The 27,621-nt window shown below is 37.9% G+C and overlaps 1 protein-coding gene across 2 annotated transcripts; it reads right to left on the reverse strand.

Moving 5' to 3' along the window:
* Positions 1–105: 105 nt before the first annotated feature.
* Positions 106–26,285, reverse strand: LOC117909519 (OVARIAN TUMOR DOMAIN-containing deubiquitinating enzyme 2). Of its 2 annotated transcripts, none has more exons than XM_034823561.1 (9): positions 26,080–26,285; positions 24,952–25,035; positions 24,812–24,857; positions 12,180–12,288; positions 3,374–3,465; positions 3,207–3,269; positions 2,043–2,161; positions 654–729; positions 106–532 (listed from the first exon to the last, which is right to left on the reverse strand). In XM_034823561.1, the coding sequence occupies exons 2-9, from the start codon at positions 25,014–25,016 to the stop codon at positions 476–478; spliced, it is 627 nt and encodes a 208-aa protein (XP_034679452.1). In that variant the 5' UTR covers positions 25,017–25,035; positions 26,080–26,285; the 3' UTR covers positions 106–475. The 2 variants fall into 2 exon arrangements, with proteins under 2 accessions (XP_034679452.1, XP_034679453.1); XM_034823562.1 differs by lacking the exon at positions 26,080–26,285 and adding an exon at positions 25,959–26,060.
* Positions 26,286–27,621: the final 1,336 nt, after the last annotated feature.

Raw genomic sequence — 27,621 nt, forward strand, 5'->3', positions numbered from 1 at the left:
ACGCTCTTACATGACACTATAACGCTCCAACCTTCAATTCAAATTTCAAATTTCTGCAAAACAAATTTCACAACCATCCAAAGTAAGGGTTTCAAACCCGAAAAGTAAAGCTTCAGGCGGTGACCCAGATATGTAATATATAATATTCTGTACCAATAATCAATCAAACTGCCCAAGTGGCCACGATTTAGCTGTTTGCCTGAACACGATGTCTTAGGGTAAACCCAATTCAAAGCAACCATCAATCTCACATACAACACTTCAACACAATCGGAAGGATCTTTTCATTTGGCACAACATAAAAATTGTACAAAAACAGTTTCCCACCAAGTAAGTTGAAGCACTTATTGGTTTTAAATAATCTAATTAAATGCTTCATCAACTACATTACAGAATCCAATCAACTCTGGCTCATGGAGTTTGGAGTTCGCTGAAAGAAAATATGCATGTTTTTCTGTGTTTCTCATAATTTCTATCATCTGTATTCTTGAAAGTTGACATGACCTGTTGCTCGGGCATGCTCCATAGCCTCCTGCATATTTTTAGATAAACATAAGGAAAAAATCAAGAGGGTTTAGCAATTCAAGAACATGTTGGGGAAAGACGCAAGGAAAGATTAGGACGGCATAATGATTGTATTGGTGAGAGATTACCTTCTGGCCAATGACTCCAATTTGGCATACACCACACCGCAATGTGAAGTTGGTTGTGTCGGTAAATCTCCTTTTCCTGAAAAGAAGCAGATAGAAGTTAAATAACCATTGTGTATATGATTTGTTAGTGATAAGCAGCTCAAAAGAAAAAGCAATTTGTTTAAGGAAGGAAACCAGCTTAAGGGCAAGATCAAGCCAACTGAAAACATTCAAAGTGTTCATTTAATGACTCATAAATATTATCCGCTTTGGGCTCCATAGCCTTCATGGCTTAAAACACAGTTACATATACTAAATGAGTTGACCCTTATAAGGGCTACGGACTTCTGCCCCAACAGATGTGGGATATCACATTTATCCTCGTCTTGACTCACGAAGGCAACGAGTGTTCAAACTCTACACATTTTTGGCTAGGGATCATTTATAATGACTCATGCAGATATTGCTTACTTTTAAGTCCATTGGCTGGTATGACTTCAAGGCGCATTTACATATACCAAATGAGTCATCCCTTATGAGTGTTAGAAACTTTCCATCATTAATTTATGATCACAATCCAACACCGTGATTATATTAAAAGTTCATTCCCTTCATTGTAATGCTAGCAATCCCCATATATTATAGTTCACAGCTTTAAAACACGTTTACACTTTGATGGTTCCTCTCTCATAAAGGTTCAAGAACTTTCCCCCAACAATGCAGGATATCACAATCCAATACTCTGGTTATGTTAAAGTTCATTCTTGTCATTTTGATGCGAGCTAACCCCACATTTTGATAATTAATTAACATGACTAACAATTCTTTCATTATACTCAAGTTTCTTTATTTATCATTTCCTAGATCCAGAATAATGACATGCTGATTTTTGATATGGAAAATTAACAAATCTAAAAATAGGAGCAAAAAAACCCATGGAACTCCACCCTGTTCATAGATGGTGTGAACAATTTTAAACTAAGAAGACAAAATATGGCAGGAATTCAATTATTAATATATCCTACGCATTTTATCTTGCCAGCATGTCACTCACAATGCAGAAGTTCAGACCCCATTCAATGCACAAAAATTGGAAATCAGTTAATTACGAACCATCTCCTCAAGGCATGCTCTTGAAAGGTGGAAAATTTTAATATAATCACTTCAAAAGATCTTGCACATCAAATGGTTAATCATCATATGATAATACTAATTTTCCATGTGAGAAATCTCAGAAATTGGCCATACAGTTCAGTGTACATGTGCCAGGTACCTAGGAAACATGCATCAACATACACTCATGCATGCATGGTTGCGCATCGACATAGACTAGTGTTTTTCTGTATGTAAACTTGGGCACAAAACTTCAGAATATTAGACTTGAAGCTTCAATTATAGCTCAAATATTACCTTTGTTGTTCCTTAACAAGGTTAAGGGCAAGTTCCTCGATTGGACCAATGGCCCTGTCTGTTTGTACTGTAAATACAGTCTGATCAAACTCTTCTGGAGCTCCATCAAATGGAGACATCTGTTGATACAAGACACAAAAATCAAGCACCACAACCAGTGGAATAAATGTAAAGGGGTATATAGATAAATGAGGGCATTGTAATGCAGAAAGAATTGAAAACGAGAGCATGGGAGACGAACATACAGTTTTTGACCATAAAACACTACAGTTTGTGCTATAGATACCACCATTTGATGGAGTTGGGGTCCTAAATAAGACATACTGAAGAAAAACCAGCTTGGGTCCCAGAGTAATCTGGTCCGCCATAGCAGCCTTTCCCAATAGTAAACTTAGAGGCTGTATGGTAAACCAACTTCATCCGACAACTTCTTGTTTAAGCCATTAAGCATGTTAAGTATATTTGGTAAAATAACTTGATAATACTATTTAAAGTCCAAATTAACTTTAAGTAATAAGTTAAAAGAAATCCCTTTTTGGATTCAAAATAGTTTTGTGCCTTCATCGCAAACTCTTTAACAACTTCTCAACTCTTTATAACAACCATTGGTCTTTTCCTCCCTTGTTTTTTTTTTTTTCCCCACTAATAAGCTCATTACTTAATATTAATAGGGGTAGAATGTCCAATTTATTATTTCAAAAAATTTGTTAAGTTAGTTTCACTAGATGCACTTAATACTTAAAATAAGAGGTTTTAAGTCAACAAATTCAATAAAATTCATATCAAGTCATCTTAAAGTTATTGAGTACCAAGTTTTGAAATTTACAAAACACCACTTTGCTATTCACATTTTTACTTGAGAGGATCCCATCTCCATTTAAGATCAACTGAAACTTGCTAAAAGTATGATACATCTTAGTTAACCTTGTTTGACCCATGGTCGCTCTTTTTCTTTATCTTTATGAATGAAAAGTCAAGATTCAATGGTTATAATTTGGTTGGATGATTTGCTGCAGAAGATCTCCTACACTAGTTGCCAAGTTTTAAGGCACAAGGAGACTATTTTTCTTCCCACATACAACGTTCTCAATGATTATTCTTCTAAAATGGTCAGCAATATCACAAATATACTACGAAAAATGTAATTCATAAAGAAACACCTACAGCCAAGGCATCATAGTGCAGTCCATCATAGATCAGCATAACCCTTTCATCATAACCTGCCTCCTGCAAAATGGTACCCCAGAAAAGAGTAAAAAAACTTAGGAAAAGTTCAGTCATGACAGGTTTACAAGAATCAGATGCATAAATAGCAGATTGTTCATTCTGACCTGACCATACACATCACATCGGCCAGTTTGGATATCATATGCTGCAATTTCCCGGCCATAATAATCTGCTAATATTGAAAGCTCAATCGCACCTTCATAAGAGAAAAGAAATTTATAAAATATCAGGGATGGCTCTGATGGATAAAAGAGCTACATAAATAAATAAAAAATTAGTTCTTGATACGATAATACAACAATATGAGTTGTGATGCAACATTTCTATGAAAAGTCAAGAACCCAACACTTAATCAAACATCCAAAATTCAAGAACTTCCAATTTGCTGTATGAAAGATGTAGGCCCCATGTACTACTCAGGTATGCTGGTAGGACATTAGAATGCAGAAAATATTCCTATAGAAAATGCAGGGTGTAGAAGAAAGATGAAAGGAATAAAAAGCACATAATTCTTTTTCCTGAATCTTTTGCTTGTATGGAGACTCACATATATATACAAAAAATCCTAACACCTAGATTAGGAACTTTCCTAACTCAATTACTACAAATCCCTTTGATCATGGGATTGCCTAATTCTCTCTACAAAATCACGACTCCCCTAATTTGATTCTTCCAAGCTCCCCCTCAAGCTGGAGAATATATGTTTTCCATTCCCACCTTGGATACAATTGCTTGAGCCTTTGTATTGCTTTAACTTTTTGCGAGTATATCTACAAGTTGCCGGCTAGTAGATATACAAGGAGTACAAATCAATCCACAATCTAGTTTCTCTTTGATAAAATGCTTGTCTATTTCTATGTGTTTCATACAATCGTATTGCACTAGATTATGTGCAATACTGATTGCAAATTTATTGTCAGAGTAAAGTCTCATTGGCCGATCCCATTTAATCTTCAAATCTTCCAAAATGATCTTCAGCCATAGCAAATCACAAACTCCTTAGGCCATTGCTCAAAATTCTACTTTTGCACTAGACCTTGCCACCAAACTCCGTTTCTTACTTTTTCATGCCACCAGATTCCCACTAAGAAAGGTGTAATGCCCAGTAATTGATCTTCTATCAACCACAAATTTAGCATAATATGCATCTTTGTATGTTTCAAGTAGTAGTCCCGAGCTTCGTTTAAAGAGGATGCCCTTTCCTGGAGACCCCTTAAGGTATTGTAGTACTTTTGCACAAACTCCTTAGGCCATTGCTCAAAATTCTACTTTTGCACTAGACCTTGCCACCAAACTCCGTTTCTTACTTTTTCATGCCACCAGATTCCCACTAAGAAAGGTGTAATGCCCAGTAATTGATCTTCTATCAACCACAAATCTAGCATAATCTGCATCTTTGTATATTTCAAGTACTAGTCCCGAGCTACATTTAAAGAGGATGCCCTTTCCTAGAGACCCCTTAAGGTATTGTAGTACTCGGTTAGTAACTTGCAATGAACCTCTTTTAGACTGTGCATGAACTGGCTAATCACACTCACAACATATGTTATATCCGGTCTTGTGCCAAATAGATAAATGAGTCTTCCTACCAAACGTTGATACATTTCTCTATCTACTGCAATATCTTCCTCAGCCTCTCCAAGCTTATGATTAGGATCTATTGGTATACTTATTGGTTTCGACACCAACTTCCCTATTTCCTTGATAAGGTTTGTTACAAATTTCTACTAAAAAATAAAATTCTTTGCTTAGAATGTACAATCTCAATTCCTAGGAAGTATTTCAACCTTCCCAACTCTTTAATCTCAAATTTCTTGGTCGCATTGTCTCAAAGTCTGTCTCTCTAGTTCATCATTTCCCATCATGATGATGTCGTCTACATATACCAAAAGAGCTATAACTCTCCTTGAATCTTAATGTTTAATGAATAATGTATAATCTCCTTGACTTTGTCTATATCCCATGTTTTTCATCACTTTTGCAAACCTTCCAAATCATGCCCTTAGAGATCGTTTCAATTTGTATAGAGCTTTTGATGTAGGACAACCCTAGGATGGTTGCCTACACTCAAGGGTGGACTAGGGTTTTATTTTTTAGGGTGTAAGGAGAGGAACAAAAAATAAATTTTATGGTAGAGAAAATTATAATATAAGAAATAGAGAGAAAGAAGAAACAACGAAGAAAAGATGGAAAACCTTAGAGTCTTACTAAGGCCTTCTAGGAGTCTCACCTAGAAGAAAATCAATGGAGTCTCACCATTGAGGGTTGCAACCTTGCAATGAAAGAAAATATAATATTATTCATATCAATTCATCCATTTGATTTACATTTATTAGCCTATTTATAGGCTTCTCTAAGAAATTCAAAGTCTACTAAAACTCTAATAACCTATTATGATTCTAATTCTAATTATAACATTCGAAGTCTACTAAGACTCTAATAACCTATCATGATTCAAATTCTAATTATATTATAACTCAACTAGCTAATCCTAATTAGACTCCAACAAATATTAATCCTAATTTAATTCCAAGTAATATTAATCCTACTTTAATTACAACTAATACTAATTCTCTTTCTTGATATATATCTTGAAAATTCATCCTCATCAATTCCCCTTGACTTCAAAAAAACTTGATCTCGAGTTTTAGTGATTTTCCACGATCAATTGAAATTCCAAACAATGCCTTCCACCTTTTCTTTCTTTGTCGTCTCTTTCCCATGGTAAGACAGAATCTCAAGATCTCTTGAACTTGTTCAATTTCATGCAAGACAAATATTAGACTTCAAAAAACTTTTTGATGTTGTACAACAAGTTGATAATTCTCAAAATAATTATATGTCTTCAACAAGCTTGTGGAAAGTTGTTTCCCACACTCTTCTTGTAAATTGTTTTGTGGAAGAATAAGATTCTTGAATTCCTTATATTCAAAAGAAATTTCAGTAGATTCTTCATGTTTGCCACCACTCATGATAATGTTTGGCCTTGGGAAGTCAAACATCGATTCTGCTGAAACTTCTTCAACTTCTTTGAGCTCTTCTATTGGTTGATCTAGGATTAGTTTCATCACCTCTTGCTTTCTAGATTCATCATTGATGATTTCTTCCTCCTTTCTAGTAACTTCGACTTGCTTTTTAATAAGAATATTTGATGGCTCTTCTAGTTTCAAGGGTGCTAATTTTTCCCCTGGTTGCTTATGTGGTGGAATTTCCTTCATTGGACGAAGAATCTTCTTACGCCCATTGCGCACAAGGGTGTAAGTGTTCTCATATGCATCATGTTGGATCCTTTCATCAAAAAGCCATGGTCTTCCAAGCATAATATGGGCAACTTTCATCCTCAAAACATCACACCATGTTGATAACTCAAAATTATTACGGAAATTAAACGTCACTAGACAACGAGAACTCACCAAAATAGATGTGTCATTTACCCATGCTATTTGATAGGGATTTGGATGATCTTCTGTCTTTAGATTAAGCTTCTCAACAAGTTCCTCTGAAGCTAGATTGGAACAACTACCTCCATCAATAATCAAAGTACATAGTCTCCCTTGACAAGCAACACGAGTTTGGAAGATGCTAGTATGTCACCAATCCTCCTCTTCATTTAGCCTTGGTATGTTCACCAATGGCTGCATAAAAAAGTTGTAGTCTTCAACCATGTTTGCATATGTTGCTCCACTCCTCAATTACATATGCCTTCATGCCAAGAATTTTGGCTCTGATACCAAAATTGATGTAGGACAACCTTAGGATGGTTGCCTACACTCAAGGGTAGGTGGACTAGGGTTTTATTTTTTAGGGTGTAAGGAGAGGAACAAAAAATAAATTTTATGGTAGAGAAAATTATAAAATAAGAAATAGAGAGAAAGAAGAAACAACGAAGAAAAGATGGAAAACCTTAGAGTCTCACTAAGGCCTTCTAGGAGTCTCACCTAGAAGAAAATCAATGGAGTCTCACCATTGAGGGTTGCAATCTTGCAATGAAAGAAAATATAATATTATTCATATCAATTCATCCCTTTGATTTACATTTATTAGCCTATTTATAGGCTTCTCTAAGAAATTAAAAGTCTACTAGAACTCTAATAACCTATTATGATTCTAATTCTAATTATAACATCCAAACTCTACTATGACTCTAATAACCTATCATGACTCAAATTCTAATTATATTATAACTCAACTAGCTAATCCTAATTAAACTCCAACAAATATTAATCCTAATTTAATTCCAAGTAATATTAATCATACTTTAATTACAACTAATACTAATTCCCTTTCTTGATATATATCTTGAAAATTCATCTTCATCAGCTTTCTTCAATTTACACACCTTTTTAGTGATTGACTCACTGCCAAATCCAGAAAGGACTTCCATATAAATCTCTTCTTTCATATCTCAATTTAGAAATACATTTTCGACATCGAACTATTATAGATCCTGGTTATAATTTGTTGCCAATGATAACAAAATTTTGACTATGTTCATTTTGGCAATCAGAGCAAATGTCTCCAAATAGTCCACACCATATGTCTGAGTGTATCCTTCAGCCACCAATCTTGTCTTGTATCTCTCTAATGTCTCATTTGCCTTATACTTAACAATATAAACCCACTTACAACTCATTGACTTTTTTCCTGCAAGCAAATCTACCAACCATCTCCCAAGTTCTATTCTTCTCCAGGGCCTCAATTTTTGCAATCATGACTTGTCTCCAATTTTCATTAGATAAAGCCTCAAATAGAGTGGTAGGAATATGAATATTGTTCAAACTTGTGAAAAAACTCTTATGGGATAAAGACAGCTTTTCAAATGACACAACATGAAAAAGTGGATACAAAGGGTGTTTAGTATATCACCCGTTCCCTTCCTGATAGCAATAAGAAGATTTTGATCTATAGATTTTTCATATTAAAGTTGAGACTCAGTTTGTGAGCAAGGATTAGAGACTATTACTTCATTTCCAAAAGTCGGTTTAGATTTTTAGACCTATATAAGTTTAGGGACTGCAACTTTCTTCCTTGAGTACACTTTGCCAATCATTTGATTCTTTGGCAGGTTCAAGCGACGATGACTCAGGTTTAGAGAACTAGGGTATGGATACTGAATCAAACACTAGACTAGAGACTTTAGGAGGGTCAATGAGAAAGGGATCAATGAGATAAGAATCCTGATCCTTATCTTCCTTGATGGAATTCTCCCCTTGAAGATAAGGAGTGGGAAAATAAGACTCACTCTCATTGAAAGTAAAATCCGTTGAAACAAAAAAAAAAAAAAAAAATTGGATGGTGGATAGTAACACTTATACCCTTTTTGAGTGAGGAATATCCCATAAAAATATATTTGATTGCTCTTGGGTCCAATTTTCCCTTGTTTAGACTGTGAACATGTACAAAAAACACACACCCAAATATATTAGGAATGAGATAGTTTATGGTTCTCATATTAGAATAAAATGATGAAAGTATATCCATTAGACTTTTGAACCCTAAGACTTTGGAAAGTAATCGGTTTATAAGATCTATGGCGGTTAGGATGGCTTCCCCCTAATAAGATTTAGACACATGTTTTTCGAGCAAAAAAACTTGTGTTGTATCAAGAAGGCGACCATTTTTCCTTTTAGCAATTCCATTATGTTGTGAGGTGTTGACACATGATGACTTATGAATTATTCCCTCATGTTGAAAGTATGGAGTTAGGACTTGATTGAAATAATCTCTAGCATTGTCGGACCAAAACCTCTTGATAGTGACACCAAACTAGTTTTTTATCATGTTATGAAAGTTTAGAAGAACAAAACTCATATGAGATTTGTGTTTAAGTAAGAAAATCCAAGAGACCTTAGTATGATCATCGATAAAAGACATAAACTAATGTGCCCCAAATATATTATGAACAAGGAGGAAGGGCCCCAAATATCACTATGAATTATATGAAAAGACTCCAATCATCTTTCATTATTTTTGGTGAGGAAGGTTAAACGCCTATGTTTGACAAGTTTACATACATCATAATGGAAACTCTCAACATCTAATTTCCTAAATAAAAAAAGAAACACAATCTTAAGAGTTCCAAATGATGGATGTCCAAGTCTACAATGATGAAGCCAAAATTTTTCTTTATTAACAAGGTGGTGCTTAAAAAGACAAGATACGTGTAAGTTTAGTACTAATTTGGACATCTCCTACACCTACGATAATGGTTAATGAACCATCTGTAGTGGTTATTTTCCTACTGCTTGGATAAGGATTATAGTTGTTAAAGAGGTATGATGAATGAGTCATGTGATCTATGACACTTGAATCTAAAACCCAAGAATCAACAAGGTTTCATCCAAGACTTTCAATCCAATGGAAATAGGAAACTTACTAAAAAGTGTCAAGTGAGTAGGTACTTGAAAGTTTCTCAAGAGTTCCCAACAAAGCACTCAAATTTTCAATCTCTTCCCGATTAAATCCGCCTTGTTCCAGATTTTTTTCTTCTAGTGGCTGAACAAAAGACAATTGTGCTTGCCCATTATCCCTTTGTTGCCCTCCATTATAACCCCACTCTTTGCTAGATGTGATTAGCTTACCATGAAGTTTCCAACATTTCTCCTATGTATATCTAGGCTTCTAGTAGTAAGTGCACCATAAGTTATCCTTGTTATCACGGTTTGAAGCCTTTGACCGATCAGTCCTTTTGTTATCGGTAGTGTTGGCCTTCTGGTCAATGCCTTTGTTAGCGACCATAGCTGAGCCTTCCATGTTTTGAGATTCAAGCATGACACTCCTACTTTCTTCTACTTGGATGATAGAGGTAGTCTCATTCAAAGTTGGAAGCTCTTTGCTAAGTATTTGAACCCTAACTTGATCAAATTCAACATTGAGATCAACCAAGAAATCATAGACCCAAACCTTTTTTATATAATTCTTCAAATTGTTGCATCCTCAAAAGATTTTATCTCAATGCGTCGATAATGATCAAGCTCTTGCCATAGATTTTTTAATATATCGGTATACTTCGTGACTGTCTTGTTTCCTTGTTTCGCTGCTCTATCATAACTTTTATTTCATACATTTGGGTTGCATCTAATGTTTCCAAGTATGTCTAGTGAATTTCATCCTAGATGTCTTTAGCAGTTGTCATGAACATACATGTATCACTAATTTTAGGTGTCATTAAGTTCCACAACCATGCCATTATCATTAAGTCTTGCTCATCCTAGGCATCAAACTAAGGGTCTCCTTTTCTTGGTCCAACTCCCGGGAAATGACTTAATTTCCTTTTTCCCTTCAAAAATGTACGAACAAGCAATGACCATTTCAAATAATTCTTCCCATTACGTCTGTATGTCGCTTAAATATTTTGTAATTCTCATGTGTTATGATTGGTAATTACTCCTTTAGATTGAGCAATGACAACGGTAGTTTTTGATACCTGACATTTTTTTTTTTAACTACAAGGCTTAAATAGCCAAACTTAAACACCTTAACTTATATAGCCAACCTTAAATACTCATATTGAAGCCTTTGTTGGCATTCTAAGGTGTTGACATGAGGTAGAGGCAAAGTCGACGGTGTGAGAAAGATCCAAGGGTGATAGCAACAACAACATCCAAGGGTGATGATGACAGCAAGATCCAAGGGTGATGATGACAACAAGATCCAAGGGCGACAATAGTACAAGGCAAAGACAAAGCCAATGGCGAGGGCTCTGATAACGGTGGAATTTCATTGGCATAAGGAAATCAAAAGTAGAGGGATGTAAGTGCAAAGGCGACGGTGCAACAATGGCACTATGAAGTTATTTAACTTGCGTTTGCTTTGATGGCACAAAGGTAGCAGTGCGACCTTAGTGGCGTGACGATGATGCAAGGGAGGACACTGAAGAAAACCCGTGACACATTCTCTGTTGCATAAGGGGCACAATTCATAGACAAAGAAAGCTTTAAAGGTTGACAATGAAGGTTGACACTAGACTTTGAACTCAACACCGAAAGCTGAAATCACAAACCTAAGGCTCTGATACCATTTAGAAGAAAGATGGAAGGAATAAAAGGTACAAAATTCTTTTTCCTCAATCTTTTGTTTGTACAAAGACTCATATATATACAAAAAATCCTAGCACCTAGATTAGGAACTTTTCAAACTCAATTACAACAAATCCTTTTGATCACGAGAATGCCTAATTCTCTTTACAAAATCATGACTTTCCTAATTTCATTCTTCCACACAGTGCCACCCAAAAAATGCACCCTCAAGAATTTGTTTCTTTAGGTTAACTAAATCCTTGTCTAGGTAGTAATTTCATTTATTTATCTATTTGCTCACCAAAGAAGTAGAGAATAAAGGGAAGGGGGGAACTTTGAATTTTACAAAAACCAACCCAATCTTGAATAGTTATAGGATTCCAAATTTCATTTCCTTTCTTCCATCTCTTACAAAATCTAATGGAACCATAGTAAAAAACTTTGTTTTTTTTTTTAAAAAAAATTTAAGACATTAACATTGACCCAAAATCAAGTTCAACCAAATCTAACACTATCACCCTCCAATGATGTGTATTATTTGCATTTATTATCTAACTCAACTTAGATACATTTTTCCCCTTACTCGAGGTCTTTGCTGACCTTATGCCTATTTTGGGTCAGTGATATGTGGTGTAGGACCTTCAAAATCCCAAATATCATTGAGGAGGATGTTCGCCTAATATCATATGCAAGGTAGAGAAAAAGGCATTCAGCCCCAATGGAATGCTGCTAGAAAGGATATCATGCTTTCTGGGGAAAAGCTAGCAAACGTTCCTCTTGAAAATCCCACAATGGGCCATAGCAAGGATGCGGCTAGACCACAAAGACCAATAGCTGCAAGGTGACACTTTCTAGTACTCAAATCAAGAGAGAGGAAGAAATTCAAACCCACCTCCCCATTTCTCAGGGTTGAGAATCCAAGCACAATATTCCTCATTTGGCTTTTCAAGAAATGCTTCAGAATACTTTGTTGCATCGCTTTGCACTATTGCAGCTATAACCTTCAAAAAATCAAAACATTACAAATTGTTAAATTTGCGGATACATGGGAATAACATATAGAAAGAAAGAGACTATCTATGCCAATTGGTTCTTGACATCCTTACAATCATTCTTAGTTAACTCCTTTAATGCTATCTTTGAGTCAACCAATTCAGTTCCTTTTATTCTTGTAAATTTTTATTTGGAAATAAGAAACTCTACCGTAAGTGAAAATCTTTGAATGACTTGTGGCAAATAAGAAGGTTGATACTAATTACTTGCTTCATTGAAGAAAAACATACAAAGTGTTTAGCCCAAAATGGTGTGTAATGTGCAGAGGGAGTGGAGAGTCTATAGATCATGTTTTTTTTTTTTTACATTACCCCACAACATTAACATTATAATGCAAATTGTTTCAACTTGTAAGGATTGATTAGGTTCCACCTAGAAGGGCGGAGGGGATATTGATCATATCCTTTGGAGGTTTTGGGGACTTCCTCGAGACATGACTCTTTTGGCACATTGCCAATCTCACTTTGATTTGGACTATTTGGTAGAAAAGAAATGCAAGGATTTTTAAGGATAGTTGGAGGCCTCTAGAAATAGTTTAGGACTTGTTTTATTTCTCTTTTTCCCTATGGATTTCCACTAGTGAAGCTTTGGTAATCATCCCTTTGAACCTCATTTGGCTACATTGAAACCTTATTTGTAGAATCATAAGGTTGACTAAGAAAACGCTTTGTGAATGGCTATCACCTCTAATGGTCTTTGTTAAGCTAAATTTTGTTGGATATTCTTTGGGCAACCCAAGGCAATTAAGCAAAAATTCTAGTCATTTTAGAAAGATTGTCACAAAAGAAAGCTTTGGGCTCTCCAATCTTCTAGCAAAAGGTGATTTTGCTATTATCACACCATGAGTGCCTAAGAAAGAAAAAGGACCATGGAAGTTTGATGAGCAGTTGCTCTAAATTATTGATATTTCTTCAAAGTCGGGATGTTCCTTCTCGTGGGCAATCATACGATGAATGCGTTAGCAAAACATGGACCTAGACATATGATTCTTCATGTAAGAGATTTTATACCTTTAGGAATTGTAGCTAGATTCGACTTTTTGAATAGTATACCTCTAAGAACCCTTAGTTCACATGGTCATAAGCCTTTTCAATATTCATTTTTTCAAATGACCCTTTTTCAAAGCTTTTAGCCTTGAGTTTAAAGCCTCTTTTGCCATACAAACCGCATCCAAGATAAGTTTGTCCTCCACAAAAGTGTGTTGAGAATTTAAAATCACTCTCCCAACCATTTTTTTTAGCCCGTTAGCCAAAACTTTAGCTAGAAGCTCATAAAGGCTACCCACCAAACTAATAGGGTGAAACTCCTTAAATCCTCTGCACCCCCCTTCTTAGGAATGAGCACAACAAAAATGGCATTAAGGCTTTTCTCAAAATGACCCAAATCATGAAACTCTGCTACAAAAGCCCATAACTTCATTCTTAACAATATCCCAACAAAATTGCCAAAAAGCCAAGGTGAATTCATCCGAACCAGAAGCTTTGTCCCCATACAAACTAGCAAGAGCTACAAGAACCTCTTCCTCAAAAAAAGGATCCTTCAAGGACCTCTACTCTTCTCTATCCAAAGTAGAAAAGGATAACCTACTGATACTTGGTCTCCATTCTTCAGTCTCTGACAAGATTCTTTGAAAAGCATTAACTACCTCCTCATTTATCTCAACCTTCTTCTATTCACTTTGATAGCAGACAAGAAATTTCTTCTTCTTCGGGCATTGGCCATTTTGTGGAAGAACCTTGAGTTTTAATCACCTTCTTTCAGCTATACTTCTCTTGACTTTTGCCTCCATGAAATCTTTTCCATGCTTGCTCACTTAGTAAAATCCTCCACAACCCTTCTTCTAGCCACAGTATCTTTAAGGGAAAGACCTAAGCCTTTTTCTTTAGCATCCCAAAAATCAATCTGAGGGCAAATTTTTTGTTGGAGGATACATTCCCGATAACCTCTTTGTTCCATACTTTGAGATCATGCTTTAGTGCCTTTAGCTTGCAAGCTAAGATGTGACTATACGAGCCATTGAAGGTGTAGCCCATCCACTAACTCCCCACCAAGTCTTTGAACCCTTCCACACTCAACCACATGTTCTCAAAATGAAAAGGAAGTTTTCCACCTTTGATTCCTCCTCCATCCCCTAGAATAGGGGCATGATCAGAAGTAGACTTAGGCAGCAAACTCTAACAAAGACCACTAAATGACTCTCCCACTCTTCTGAAACTAGGAAGCGATCTAGCCTAGCAAAGGATCTATTATTCAAGCCACCACACTAAGTAAAGCAACCCTTTGTGAGAGGTAAATCCCTCGGTTGAATCAATTATCTTCGAGAAACATATCATCGTTGATGATGTTCTTGAGCAATTTCTCCCTTCTCCAAGAAATCTGACCACATTAAAGTCCCCACCAAAGCACTAGGAATTACTCCAAAACCCTCTAATGTCACCTAGCTCTACCCACAAGTCCTCCCTATCAATGTTACAAACTGGCCCATGCACGCCAAAAAACACCTAAATGAAGTTGTCATCACAGTTCTTAAACTGACAAGACAGAGAATACACTCCTATTTCCATCTCCAGTAGCTCTAACACTTTACTATCCCAAAAACCAAAATTCTCCCTCCTTGACCTCTAGAATCCACAGTTCCTTAATTCAAGAATCTGCCTACTCTTAGATTTCTCACCAGCATCTCCAACCTGTGCTAGACCTTGGTCTCCAACAAACAGACGAGGTCTATCCTTTGAGATCTGATAAAGGTTTTCACTACCTTCTACTTATCCATGACATTTAATCCCTTGACATTCGAAGAGAGTATCCTAATATTCATTAGCAAAACTTGTACAATTCCCAAAAGAACTCTCACTCCTTTTTTTTTTTTTTTTTTTTTTTTTTTGATAAGTAAACAGGATATGCATTAAAAAAGGCTAATCGCCACAAAGCATACAGGGAGTATACAAAACGGCAAAAGCCTCAAAAAGAGAAAAAGGACCAAAGAGAACTACCTCCCCTTAAGTGGAAGCTATCCACTCCAAAAAACCTATAAGGGAGACAGACTCCTCACCTAAATACACTTTGGCCCAATTCCACAAATTACAGACAAAAGAATTCTTTAGTTTCTGAATATTCAACTCACCCCCCCTAAAGGCTAACCTATTCCTCTCCTTCCAAACCGTCCAAAAAATACATAACGGAATGGATTTCCAAATCTGTTTCCTTTTCTTCCCTACGAATGAGCCCCTCCAAGAGATAAGAGTCTCCTTTACAGTTTCTGGGAGGACCCATTTAACATCTATCAACCCAAAAATAATGTCCCATAGGGCTCTAGTCACTATACAGTGTAAAAGAATATGATTTACATTCTCTTCTGCACAACCACACAAAAAACAACAGTTTGGGAGTTGCACCCCTCTTAACTGTAGTCTATCCAGAGTAAACACCTTCCCCCACGTAGCCTCCCAAGCAAAAAAACATACTTTAGTTGGCACCCTATCCACCCATATTCTCCTTGCGGGAAATATTGTGGCATTAGGCTTGTCTAGCAGCCTGTACGCTTCTTTGACTCTGAACAAACCCTTTCTTCCCTGTCTCCACATAACTGAATCATCTTCCCTGGAGGGCCTATGGCCCCTCAACGTATGAAGCAGCTCCCCAACCATATCCAACTCCCAATCATTGAAGTCTCTCACAAAGACAAGATTCCAATCTCCTTGACCCGAATCCTGATCCCACATCTCCTCAATCGTAGCATCTCTATTCACAGCAAGGACAAAAAGATGATTGAAACATTGGGACAACGGAGTGTCAGTGCACCAACTATCTTTCCAAAATTTGATTTTGGATCCCTTCCCAACTATAAAAGCCAAGTTTTCCCAGCACCAATCCGCTTCTTTCATAATCTCCTTCCAGACCCCTACTCCAACTGCCCCAATAGCCCTCTTTGACCTCCAACCATAAACCTCTTGCCCATATTTCGAAATGATCACTTGTTTCCAAAGATTATCCTTTTCACAAGCAAACCGCCAAATCCACTTGCCCAGCAGGGCTCTATTCAAAGTGGCTATTCTCCTTATTCCTAGCCCTCCCTTGTGTTTTTCTGTACAGACCGCATCCCATTTAACCAAGTGGACTTTTCCCTCCAAGTTTCCTCCCCCCCATAGGAAATCTCTTTGGGTTTTCTCCACTCTCTTAGCAACAGACTTCGGCATCCGGAAAATAGACATTTGGTAAATTGGCATGCTAGCCAAGGTACTTTTTATGAGAGTGATCCTCCCCCCTTTGGAGATATACTGTCTTTTCCACAGCGCAAGTCTCCTCCTGACCCTCTCTTCCACTCCATCCCACATAGAAGAGGCCCTAGCTGGAACCCCTAGGGGAAGGCCCAAATACTGAGAGGGCAAAGACCCCACCCTGCACCCTAACTCAGCTGCCAACTCAAGAATATCCTCCACTTCTCCAACTGGAATAATTTTGCTTTTGGCTAGATTGATTCGAAGACCTGAAGCCGCTTCAAACCAAAAAAGTATCCAGCTTAGGTGAGAAACTTGCTCTTTGTTTGCCTCACAAAACACAATCGTGTCATCAGCAAAGAATAGATGGGAAATATTCAAGGAGGTCCTACTACCACCCCGAATGATGCAGCCTGAAAGATATCCCCCCTCCACCGCTCTCCGGATAAGGGCGTCCAGAACTTCCATTCCCATAACAAAGAGGTAAGGAGATAGAGGATCCCCTTGACGAAGTCCTCTAGTACTAGGAAAGAACCCAGCTGGCACTCCATTGACAAGAATAGAGAATTTGGCAGAGGACACGCAGCTCCACATCCATCCCACCCACTTGGTCCCAAATCCCATTTTTTGGAGGACTTTCATTAAGAAATTCCAATTGATACTGTCATAAGCTTTTTCAATATCCAATTTGCAAATAAGGCCCTTTTCTTTTCTCTTCTGCCACGAATCTATCACCTCATTAGCAATTAAGGACGCATCCAAAATTTGTCTTCCCATTACAAAGGCATTCTGAGCAGTAGAGACCACCTTGCCAATCACTTTTTTGAGCCTATTAGCTAAGACTTTAGCCAAAAGTTTATAGAGCCCCCCAACAGGCTGATAGGCCTAAAGTCTCCAAGATCCTCAGCCCCGCTTTTCTTAGGTATTAACACCAGGAAAGTGTTATTAAGGCTCCTAACAAAGGAATTATGCTCATGAAATTCCTTAAACATCTCCATGATCTCCTCTTTGGCAAAATCCCAAGCATTTTGCCAAAAGGCTACAGTGAAACCATCCGGGCCTGGGGCTTTGTCCCCATTCATTTCCATCAACGCCGAGTGAATCTCAGTCTCTACAAATGGGATTTCCAGACTCTCTGCTTCTTGCTGGCTGATGCACCCCACCTGAACTCTACCAATATCCGCCTGCCAGCCCATATCTTCAGTGAGCAACTGCTGAAACGAGTTCACCACTCCTTCTCTTACCTCTTGCTCCTCTTCTAGCCACTCCCCATTAACCTTAATTCTGTCCATAGCGTTGGTTCTTCGATGGGCACTAGCCATTCTATGGAAAAACCCCGTATTTCTATCCCCCTCCCTTAACCAAATCTCCCTTGAGTGCTGTCTCCAATGAGCTTCCTCCAACAGGACCCATTTCTTAAAGGAGTCTTTAGCTTCCTTTTTTAACTCAGCTTCCTCCACAGTCAAGATTCTCTCATTTTCCACCCGATCCCAAAAATCTACTTGTTGTAAGGCTGAGGCTTTATTAGTTTCCAGCCTCCCAAAAACCTCTTTGTTCCACTCCTTCAACTTCTTTTTAATTTCTTTCATTTTAACAGCCAGCCTATAGCTAGCGCTGCCCCTGATATCAATTTCCTGCCACCAGTTTCTGACAATATCATTAAACCCCTCAACCTTCAGCCACATATTTTCGAATCAAAACGGGGTTGGACCTCTTCTTATTCCACCCCCCTCCAACACAATCGGAAAATGATCAGAAATTGGCCGAGACAACCTGCCCTGAGTGACTCCACTAAACTGATCCAGCCAGCTGGGGGAAACTAAAAATCTGTCTAGTCTCGCCCACACCTGATTATTGAGCCCCCCACTCCATGTGAACTCTCCCCCCTGAAGGGGCAGGTCCACCAGCTCAAGATCATCCACTGTCTCTGCAAATCTCCGCATGGCTGAGCTGATTCTTCTCTGGCTGCTCCTTTCTTGCTGAAACAGGGTGATGTTAAAGTCCCCACCGAGACACCAGGGGTCCTCCCAAAGGCCTCGTATTGCCCCAAGTTCTTCCCACATGCCCTCCCTTTCCACTTTTGTAAAGGGACCATACACTCCCGTAAAAACCCAAATAGCTCCATTTTCTATGGTCTTGAATCTACAAGACAAAGAAAACTGACCCTCCTCCCAATCCAGGATATCCAAAACCCGCTTGTCCCAACATATCAGAATGCCACCCGCAGCCCCCTCCGCATTTAGAGCTCTCCAGTCTAAGAATCTCCCCGAACCCAAGCTTCTCACAATACCCTCCGTCATCACCTGAATCTTGGTTTCCTGAATACACATAAGATCCACCCTCTGTTTCCTTATATAATTCTTAATAATTTTCCTCTTAGAGCTGTCATTAGCTCCCCTCACATTCCAACTTATAATCTTCAGCTTCATTGAGAAACTATCAACTGATTCCCTTTGCCCTGAGAAGGTCCTTTCTGCTTAATCCCCCCCTCATAATTAACAGAACATTCCAGCCTCTTTAGCTCCCTTTCAAACTTGGACTTTTCCAACAGTTCTTTGCTGTGAATCTTCTCTCGCCTCTTTCTGATTTTAATCAGAAAATTCAATATCTCCTTTTCCAACCCCTCCGTAGAGAATCCCAAAAATTGACTAAATCTTGCTAGGCTACATTCCTCCCATAAATCCTCTTTGTCACTTTCGGTGCCGTGAGAACCAGAAACACCAGTATTCCCCTCCTTGCCCCTAATCTTGTCCCTGGTTTTGTTGTCCTCTCCCAACTTCCAGGGTTCAATTTCAGTCTCCACATTCCCCTCATAAACTGTTAACCAAGTTGTCATGTCCCCCCTTAATTCCTCCACAACTCCCCCTGGACGATCGAAAGACTCCCCCTCCGGAGCCCGATCAGAATTAGAAAAGAGAAGAAGAGAAGCACCCATAGCCCGTTGATCTTTAGAAGAGGACGGGGCATACCTTTTAGCTTCCTCTTCCAACTCTCGATCAGTCTTTGATAAGTCCTCATTCCTCTGTCCCCTTCTAGGCTCCCCTGGCATCCAGCTCGTCAAAGGGTCCTCTGAAATGGATCCTTTTCTGGACCTAAAACAGCCCAGAAGACCATCCTTCTTTGGCGGAATAGTTGGGCTCTTCCTTACCAGGCCTTCCACCTCACTTTCCTGATAGCAGCCCAAATCAGCAGCCCAATTACTTGGGCCTGCCTCTGCATCACCAGCCACCTTTAATTTGTTTTTTAACTTTTGGCCCAAAGGCCCATCTGTTTTGGACAGTCCACCCTCTTTCTGCACTTCATTAAGGCCCATACTTGGGTCACACGCAATTGGCCCAGCCACTCCATCTGGGCAGGCCCCATCCCAAATTACCGGACCATGGATCAGGGTCCTGGGCCCTAGACCCGGCCCATTCTCCTGCAAAACACTCCCGTCAGCTGACAGAAGCAGTTCCTCGTTGCCCACGACTACCAATTCCTTCCCCACACGCTTCCCCGCGCGTGAATGCAGCTCACCCCTGACCTCAGTTCTTCTTCTGTTGTCCGACGCAGAGGATAGCCGTCTCACCATCGGCCTAACCTCCCACCACAATGCCACATTGTATACCTCTTCCTCTACCTCGATTTCTAACATGCTTGGTCTAAAATCTCCTCTGATTTTGACCAATATTCTGGCCCATTGAATCTCCCCCATCGACCTGGTACGCTCGTCAATATCCACAAATCCCCCACACTCCTCCCCTATTTTCTTCAAAACCCCCGGGCTCCAAAGCGAAATTGGAAGACCGAAGATTCTAACCCAAGCTTCCTGTTCCATCTCCTCCTCGTCCCGACATCCCATCTTTGGATTCCATGGGTCCAGCCCTAAATGGACTCCTCCCATCAGTCTGCTCCCCCAGGAAACCACTCGGTGAGCCTCACTTAGATCTTCAAACTCCAGCAGAGCCTTACCTCGTTCCAACATGGCCAACCCTAGCTTGCCTTTTAGGCCCCAAGACTTTGCCCAGAGACTTCCCAACCTCTCCAGATCGTCTTCTTCCCTTTTATTGGACCAACTCGCGACAAGACAATGCTCCAACTTCTGTAGAGTACCCGCAATCTCCTCCTTAGAGACCTTCATCTTGACTGCGTTTAAGCCATCCCGATTTGGTCGCGTGACTGCTTTTACATATGATTTCGCCGGAGAAAATTTTCCGTCAGTCCTTACCTCCTGCAGATCTGTCCTTCTACCCAATCTCATTTCCATTTGGTGTACCATCTCCGCCATAGCCTTCCATCCGCTTTTATCTCTCCTTCCTCTCGGTAAGAAAATGCAATACCATTTTCGTTCCAGATCCGTAACCCCCAACCTTAGGAAACCCCCGATCTGTTGAACCCCCGAACCAATGTAAACAGTTTGCCTCTATCTCTCCATTCCTTTACCCATCTCCCTTCTTTGTCGTCTCGTATACAATGATTTAAACCCTCCTTAAAGAGCCCTAGGCTTTCCAGCCCTAATCGAACCCATGACTCTACCCCCCGCTTCTTCTCCACGATGCGAATCTGGTTTTTCCCTTTCTTAATCTCCAGGGCAAGCTCGAAGGTCTTGGATTCCACCGTGAAGCTTCGCGTCCATCTCGCCTCGCCGTTCACATCGTCGTCGCCGGCGCACGCGCTCTCACGCTCCCTCGCTCCCACTCTCTCTCTCTCTCTCTCTCCCATTCACTTTTTTTCTTCCTTTGAAGATCTCTCCTTTTTCCTATCCCTAAAACGGAATCATAATTGATTGAGCACTGAAGCTTGCATAATTCTCTCTCAAATCTAGACCCGGAGGCTAAAACTTTCTTTTTTCCAAGAGAAGAGTTTTTACCCTTCTTTTTAGACTCCAATCTCCATAGTAGAGTCAGAATTTCACTCTCGAATCCTTCAATTGGTATCCTTACAAACCTACTAAAGGCCAACGGTTTACCAAACGAGTCCTCAAAAGAAGCCACCTCTACCAATCCACCAATTTTAGCGCCACAACCAATCCTCATGCTGAAACTTGCCTTCGCTAATACCAATCCATCTACCTGAATTATATCAAAGGCCTAGGCTCTAGGACAACTCCTCCTAAAGGGGTCTTACTCGTATCCTCCCACTGAACCAATAGCTCCATGGCTTCATCCAACGAGAACGAGGTAAAGGGAAGAGAAGAAGAAGAGAGAGAGGAGTGTTTTTCCTACCCGAAAGAAGTAGGGGAAGGAAAGAACGGATTTGGGGAACGAGAGGCCTCCTATACTAATGCAACATCTATGACAATGAGGCATAAGGGAACTGTAATAGGATAGCATTTCTCAAACACCAATCTAACGTTTTCCCATCTTTGATGCAACCATGGGAGATCACACAAGACTGAAGATGGGGATCTCCATCCCTATGCAAACCAAAACAAGACCTAGAGAGCCAGGCTCATTTTTGGTTTAACATAACCACTGGGTTAACCCAAAATCCCCTTAATCTTCTCCCAGTCCACTTCGTCAAAGCCCAAAGCAACATCATAGGCCCTAGAAAAAATGAGAGGGCTCTTTTGGGTCTTCTTAACCCGCCCAAGCCTTTTCCCCCAAATTTGGGCCTAAACTAAAAGGGCTTAACCACTTTGCATGGCCCAAAACAAGGTCTAGGCTCCTATCCACCAAATAGACCTCTCCCACACCACTAGATAAAGACTGATCTAGCTCTTTTCTCCCAAAAACTGTCGCCACACCATCCGTTCTCTGCACTGACTTAAAGAAGTCAGGCTGCATCACGTCAACAAACTCCTGCTCCATTAGGAATGCAACACACACACCCCCTCTTTTTCCCAAGAGTGTGCCTCCAAATCTATTCTCACCAACGAGTGTGGGACAATAACCAATTCATCCCCTACCTTCTGCTGCTATCCACCATGGCCTTCAAACTACTCAAGAATTTCCTACCACCAGTTTTCATTGAACCCTCACCCACTGTAAATTTCACTCAATGGTGTCCTCATCCATTGCTACAATTCCTCCACAAGCATCACCAAACTACTTAAAAAAGCCTTTGTCCCACAAAAACAGGGGGATCCAAAATCTTCACCCAAGTTTCATCTATCTTCACTTCTCCTCTTAAGCAACCTACCTCATGAGCCCATTCAGAGAGCCAAAGCTTTTTCCTCTTGTAAAAACTAGGCTCTTCTCTTAGGATCCTCTATATATCTAAACAAAACTCAAATTCGAAGAAGATAAGAGGTCCACCTAAAAATGTCAGGTGAAGCTCCCTTTTCAAATTTCGAAAGGACTTGGCCCATGATCTTAAGGAAGAGAGAGATAGGAATTCCCCCTCTCCCCATTTTCCCACTAAACAGTGCCTTAAGTCCTACAAGTTTTCAAAGGAATCAACCCCCTTAATTAAATCCACATAGCCTCATCTGCACCCCTCTTGCCACACTTGACTGCATCTATGAAAGAAAACCCTTCTGCAAAGTTCTTTTCTATAACTCCTTGAACCGATCTAGTGTCAACTTTGGAAGCAACAGGGAGAGCAACTGGAGGCTTTACACCAAGGCTTCTAAGTTTACTAGCTAGCAACACCCATCCTCCTACTAATCCTCTTCCTTTGAGAACACAAGAGAAAAACGTCTTCCTTTCGTGGAATGGGCAGAGCAAAGGAGAAAGTTGCTTGTTGAGTTTCTCCTGAGCTCCAACAAGAAGCTTCTTTCACCTTCTGACTAGGACTTCCTGACCCTTCTCCTTTCAACATTCTTGCAATAGAACTCAACCCCTTCCAGCAACAAAGCTAGGCTTTTAGCTTCGAACTTGATCCACACCTCCAAACCTTCTCTCTGTAATCTTGCCCAGCAACTTAGCTTTCACAAGCTCCATCAAAATCTCAAAGGACTTCAACTCTACTGCAAACTAGCAATTGCCTTTTGTGACCATCATACCTCTATTCTTCTTACATTGGTACCATTAAGTTAGCCAACAAGATATTGGAACCATAACTCATATACCCTGTCAAACACCTATTCTCCCTTTCTTTACACAATACCCATTTCACCTCTAAACCAACAACTCCTTTTTTTTCCTGCATAATTCCAATTTCTCTGATGTTTGAAAACTCTAAATTGAAGACAAAACATCCATAAGAAGATGAAAAGTTCTAAGTTTGAAGGATAAAGTTGCAAACATAGGGTGAACTCTCCATATAGAGTTCTTCATCTTCATGGCTTTTGATCTTCTACTCTTCTCCAACATTTCTGCTTCAACATCATTGTATTTTCCATCACCTGAATAGCTCAATATTGGCATAATCTCTGAGTTATCTCAAAGTTGCTACTCAATTTGTACAAAAGACTACCTATTTATCCCCAATTCGACCAAGTCTATTAGTGAGTCAACCAAATACTGAACTTGAGTATCAGTCCAACAATGGGCATGGTCGGGCCAGATACAACCCGCCTGAGATTTTGAACCCTAGTGGTGAAAGGTGGTTCTTCTGATAGGTTCAGATGAAGACTAACTTGAAATAACATTTTTTTTTTCAGTCAAATCTTGTCATAGCTCTTTAGGTCCAAGGAAGCAAGGCTCTTTTCCCACTAGGAAGGTTTGGGTTTCACTAGGCATTATATAAAGTCAGTTTCTTCACTCAAGAGAAAACTCTTGCTTCAAATCAACTTAAAAGATACGATTGACCACTAGCATGTCGGTGTCTTCAAGTGAGATGAGGAATCAACTAACCATATTCCAAGTCATTATAGGGTGATAGGTAGCTTATGGTACTTGTTGTTCTTTCCTTTAGAGTGTTACAGTTTTACCTAAGTCAAGGTGTTCTTGATAGCTTGGCATGAAGACTTTGTGGGGAAAGTAGGAAGAAGTTTGAGAGAATTGTCCATATTTTTCTATTTTAGCCTATTTGAAGATAGCAAAACACCAGATGTTTTGAGGGTGTGGGGAGCTAGGAAAGGACACTAAAAAATCTCTTTGCATTTGACTTTGTGGTCTAATATGGTGTCATATTGTTACTTCAAATCTATTTTGGATTTAATCAACCATTTGAGTAGGGTTAAGGTGTTGTTGCCACCTTAGCCACTCATTGTACAAAGCCAGAGTATATCAGGTGTGTCACTTTTGTTAGGCACTTTTCAATAAATTTCTTATGCCAATTGGGGGAAAATAATTAATTTACCCCAAACTGCACCCATATGAATGAAAAATATACTCTAAAGATCAACTGAAAAGATGCATATGCAAAGATGATAGATAATGAATTGCACCTGTCTCAAATATGCAGCTTTATTTTTGTCATGATCCATGACATACCTACAAAGAAAGAAACAGAAAAAGAGAGAAATAAATAAATAAATAAATCCACATTTACTACCTTAAAATCATAAGGTATGGAAAAGAAGGTTACCCAACAGCATTGAAAAGGCAACTGTTGTCTGAGGGAATAACTCTTCTAACTACGATTCCTTCCATCTTACAAATGAATATGCAGCTGAAAGCAATCAGAATTTTACACAATGCTTCAGAATTATAATACAGATAATGTAAAGAGAATTATAAAAGCAAGCCCATCTCTCAAGACAAGAAAAATAATAAGAAACAAAATTAACTAACAAAACCCAATGGATGTTTTAAGATAATAGGATGGGTATGAGGAATTACAGAAGCTATGAAGAGTTAGAGAAAATCTCTCTTTACCATTGAAAACCTCCTCAAGAACCCAACCTTTAAAAAGAATTTTTTTTTTTGTTTTAAAAAAAAATTACAAAAACAATTATTCATTGAAAAATATCGAAAGGACAAGAAGGATGGACAGTCCTTCAAGGAAGAAAACCAAGATCACTAGGACCACCTGAAACTCCAAAATACAACTGAAATACCAAGAACCCACCTGTAGAAAGATCCTCATTTCTTTTTTTCAAAAAATAAAAATAAATCACACAGATTCAGTTAAACTCCAAAAAAATCCATATTCATATTGTTAAAATAATAAAGTTTTTGGAACCAAGAAAACCGAGATATATTAAAAACAGAACCTTTAATTTTTTTTTCCCAAGAAAAGTCAGCCAAAATCCAATTAAACTCCAAAACATAATCACATATATCACCATTAAAGAAGAAAGAAAAGCAGCAAAAGAAGAACCCCGCACTGCACCTCAAAACCAACATAAGATCCAAACATTAACCATTTTGAATGAACAAACCCTAGTGGGGTTGCCCAAAGGAAACAAACCCGTGATTCAGAAATACCTCCCTCCCCCGAAGTAAAAAAAAATAAAAAAATAAAAAATAAAAATAAAAATGGAACACGAAAATTGATTTGGAAAAGAAACGCCCATAACCACATATTACACACCCTAATAAGAACAAAAGGAACTGTTAAATGAAATTCATAGATCTATGTATGGTACAAACCAGGAAATTATAAACAGTTGGGGAATGGAAATTGGGAGGATAAACTATGAATAGTAAAGACCCAGAAGCGTACACATGTAGGATTGTATCATACATATACAGACATACAGATATGACTTACTGAGATAGGATTTTTCTTTTGGAATCAAAAGAAGGAAGGTGTGGTGGGGAATGGAATCTCAGTTGCTTGTATCATGTGTCAGCAATTTAAAGGCGGTTTTTCAAAGCAAGTAATGATGATGGTGTCCCCTGGCTAATCTGTATTTCTAAGACTGTAAGGTGGGGCTTGTTTGGACTGCCTGAAAATTTGCAAAGAGAAAAGGAAAGAGAGAAAAATTTTAAATCTATAAACAAGAGTTTCTGAAGATGGAAGAAAGAAAAAATATATATTTAATTTACATGTTTGAGGATAATATTATTTTAAATTAAATAAATAGGGTCATATTTTTATATTTTAATTAAGTGACTTCTTGGTAAACATAATCAAGTAATATTAAGGAATAATTTTAAAAACTAAACCTACCAAATTAGATATATAATTAGATAAAAAAATATAAATAACTAAAATATCTAAAAAAAAATTATTAAAAATAAAATTTTAATATTTTATAAAAAAAATTATAAGAAAAATTATTTAACAAAAAATTATAATACAAATTTTTCATCTCAATAATTGGAAAAAAAAAAAAGAAAAGAAAGAAAGAAACAATTATCAAACAAATTTTTTTAAAGAAAATTTTAAAAGGTTAATTATCTTTTTTTTTATTAATTTTGATATTTATTTATATTGTAAAGATGATAATAATCACAATAATAATTTCATTTAGAATTTTTAAATTTATTTTAAATAAAATTAATTCAAGTGCTAGTTATTTGGGATAATTTTAATAAGAAGTTGTGAATACAGCTTGCCATAAAGAATTTAAACAGTTTTAATTATTATCTTTTTCCTTCTTCTTTTTTTTTGTTTATTTTTGGATGTGAGAGGTTTTAATAAGTGAAAATAGATTATAATAAACATTTTCTAAAGGAAATTGATTCTTATTTACAATTTTCATATTTTTATTTTAGAATTCCTTGAGATGGAGTGAGAAGCTACTTCCTTTTTGGGTTTTTAAGATTCCTATATAAATAACATTCGGTATATTTGATGGTTTGAACAATCACTTCTAATATTTTGATTGAATTGAATTTCAGGTGAGGTTGTGCTAAGGTTCATATCGATGAATGGTAATAGAAAACAAATAGGATTCGGTTCGCGTTTTCTTGTAAATAACTTAATTTAATATTTTTATAATATTTATAATGTATATTTTCTTATATAATAATATTTATTTTATTTCTAAATGCTTAAGAAAGAAATATCAAATTTTATTGTATTATATATTTATCATTATTTTAAAATGATATATAAATATAATTTTACCTTTTTTGTTGCTATTTTAAAATTTTGTTCTAGTTACTATTTAAATTTTCATATAAATGTATAGAAAAAAAAACATAATAGACAAATTTTGAATAATTTTACTCAATTTACCTTAACTCAACTCAAGTTAAAAGAATGAGGTTGGGTGGAGCTTGGTTAAGTATCTTAAGTTAGATGTCGGATTGGATTGAACTCAAGTTAAAAGAAAGGCAAATCTCTTCCATGAACCAAAAAATA

Source organism: Vitis riparia, chromosome 19, assembly GCF_004353265.1.
Source record: "Vitis riparia cultivar Riparia Gloire de Montpellier isolate 1030 chromosome 19, EGFV_Vit.rip_1.0, whole genome shotgun sequence".
In the NCBI taxonomy this organism is placed as follows: domain Eukaryota; kingdom Viridiplantae; phylum Streptophyta; class Magnoliopsida; order Vitales; family Vitaceae; genus Vitis; species Vitis riparia.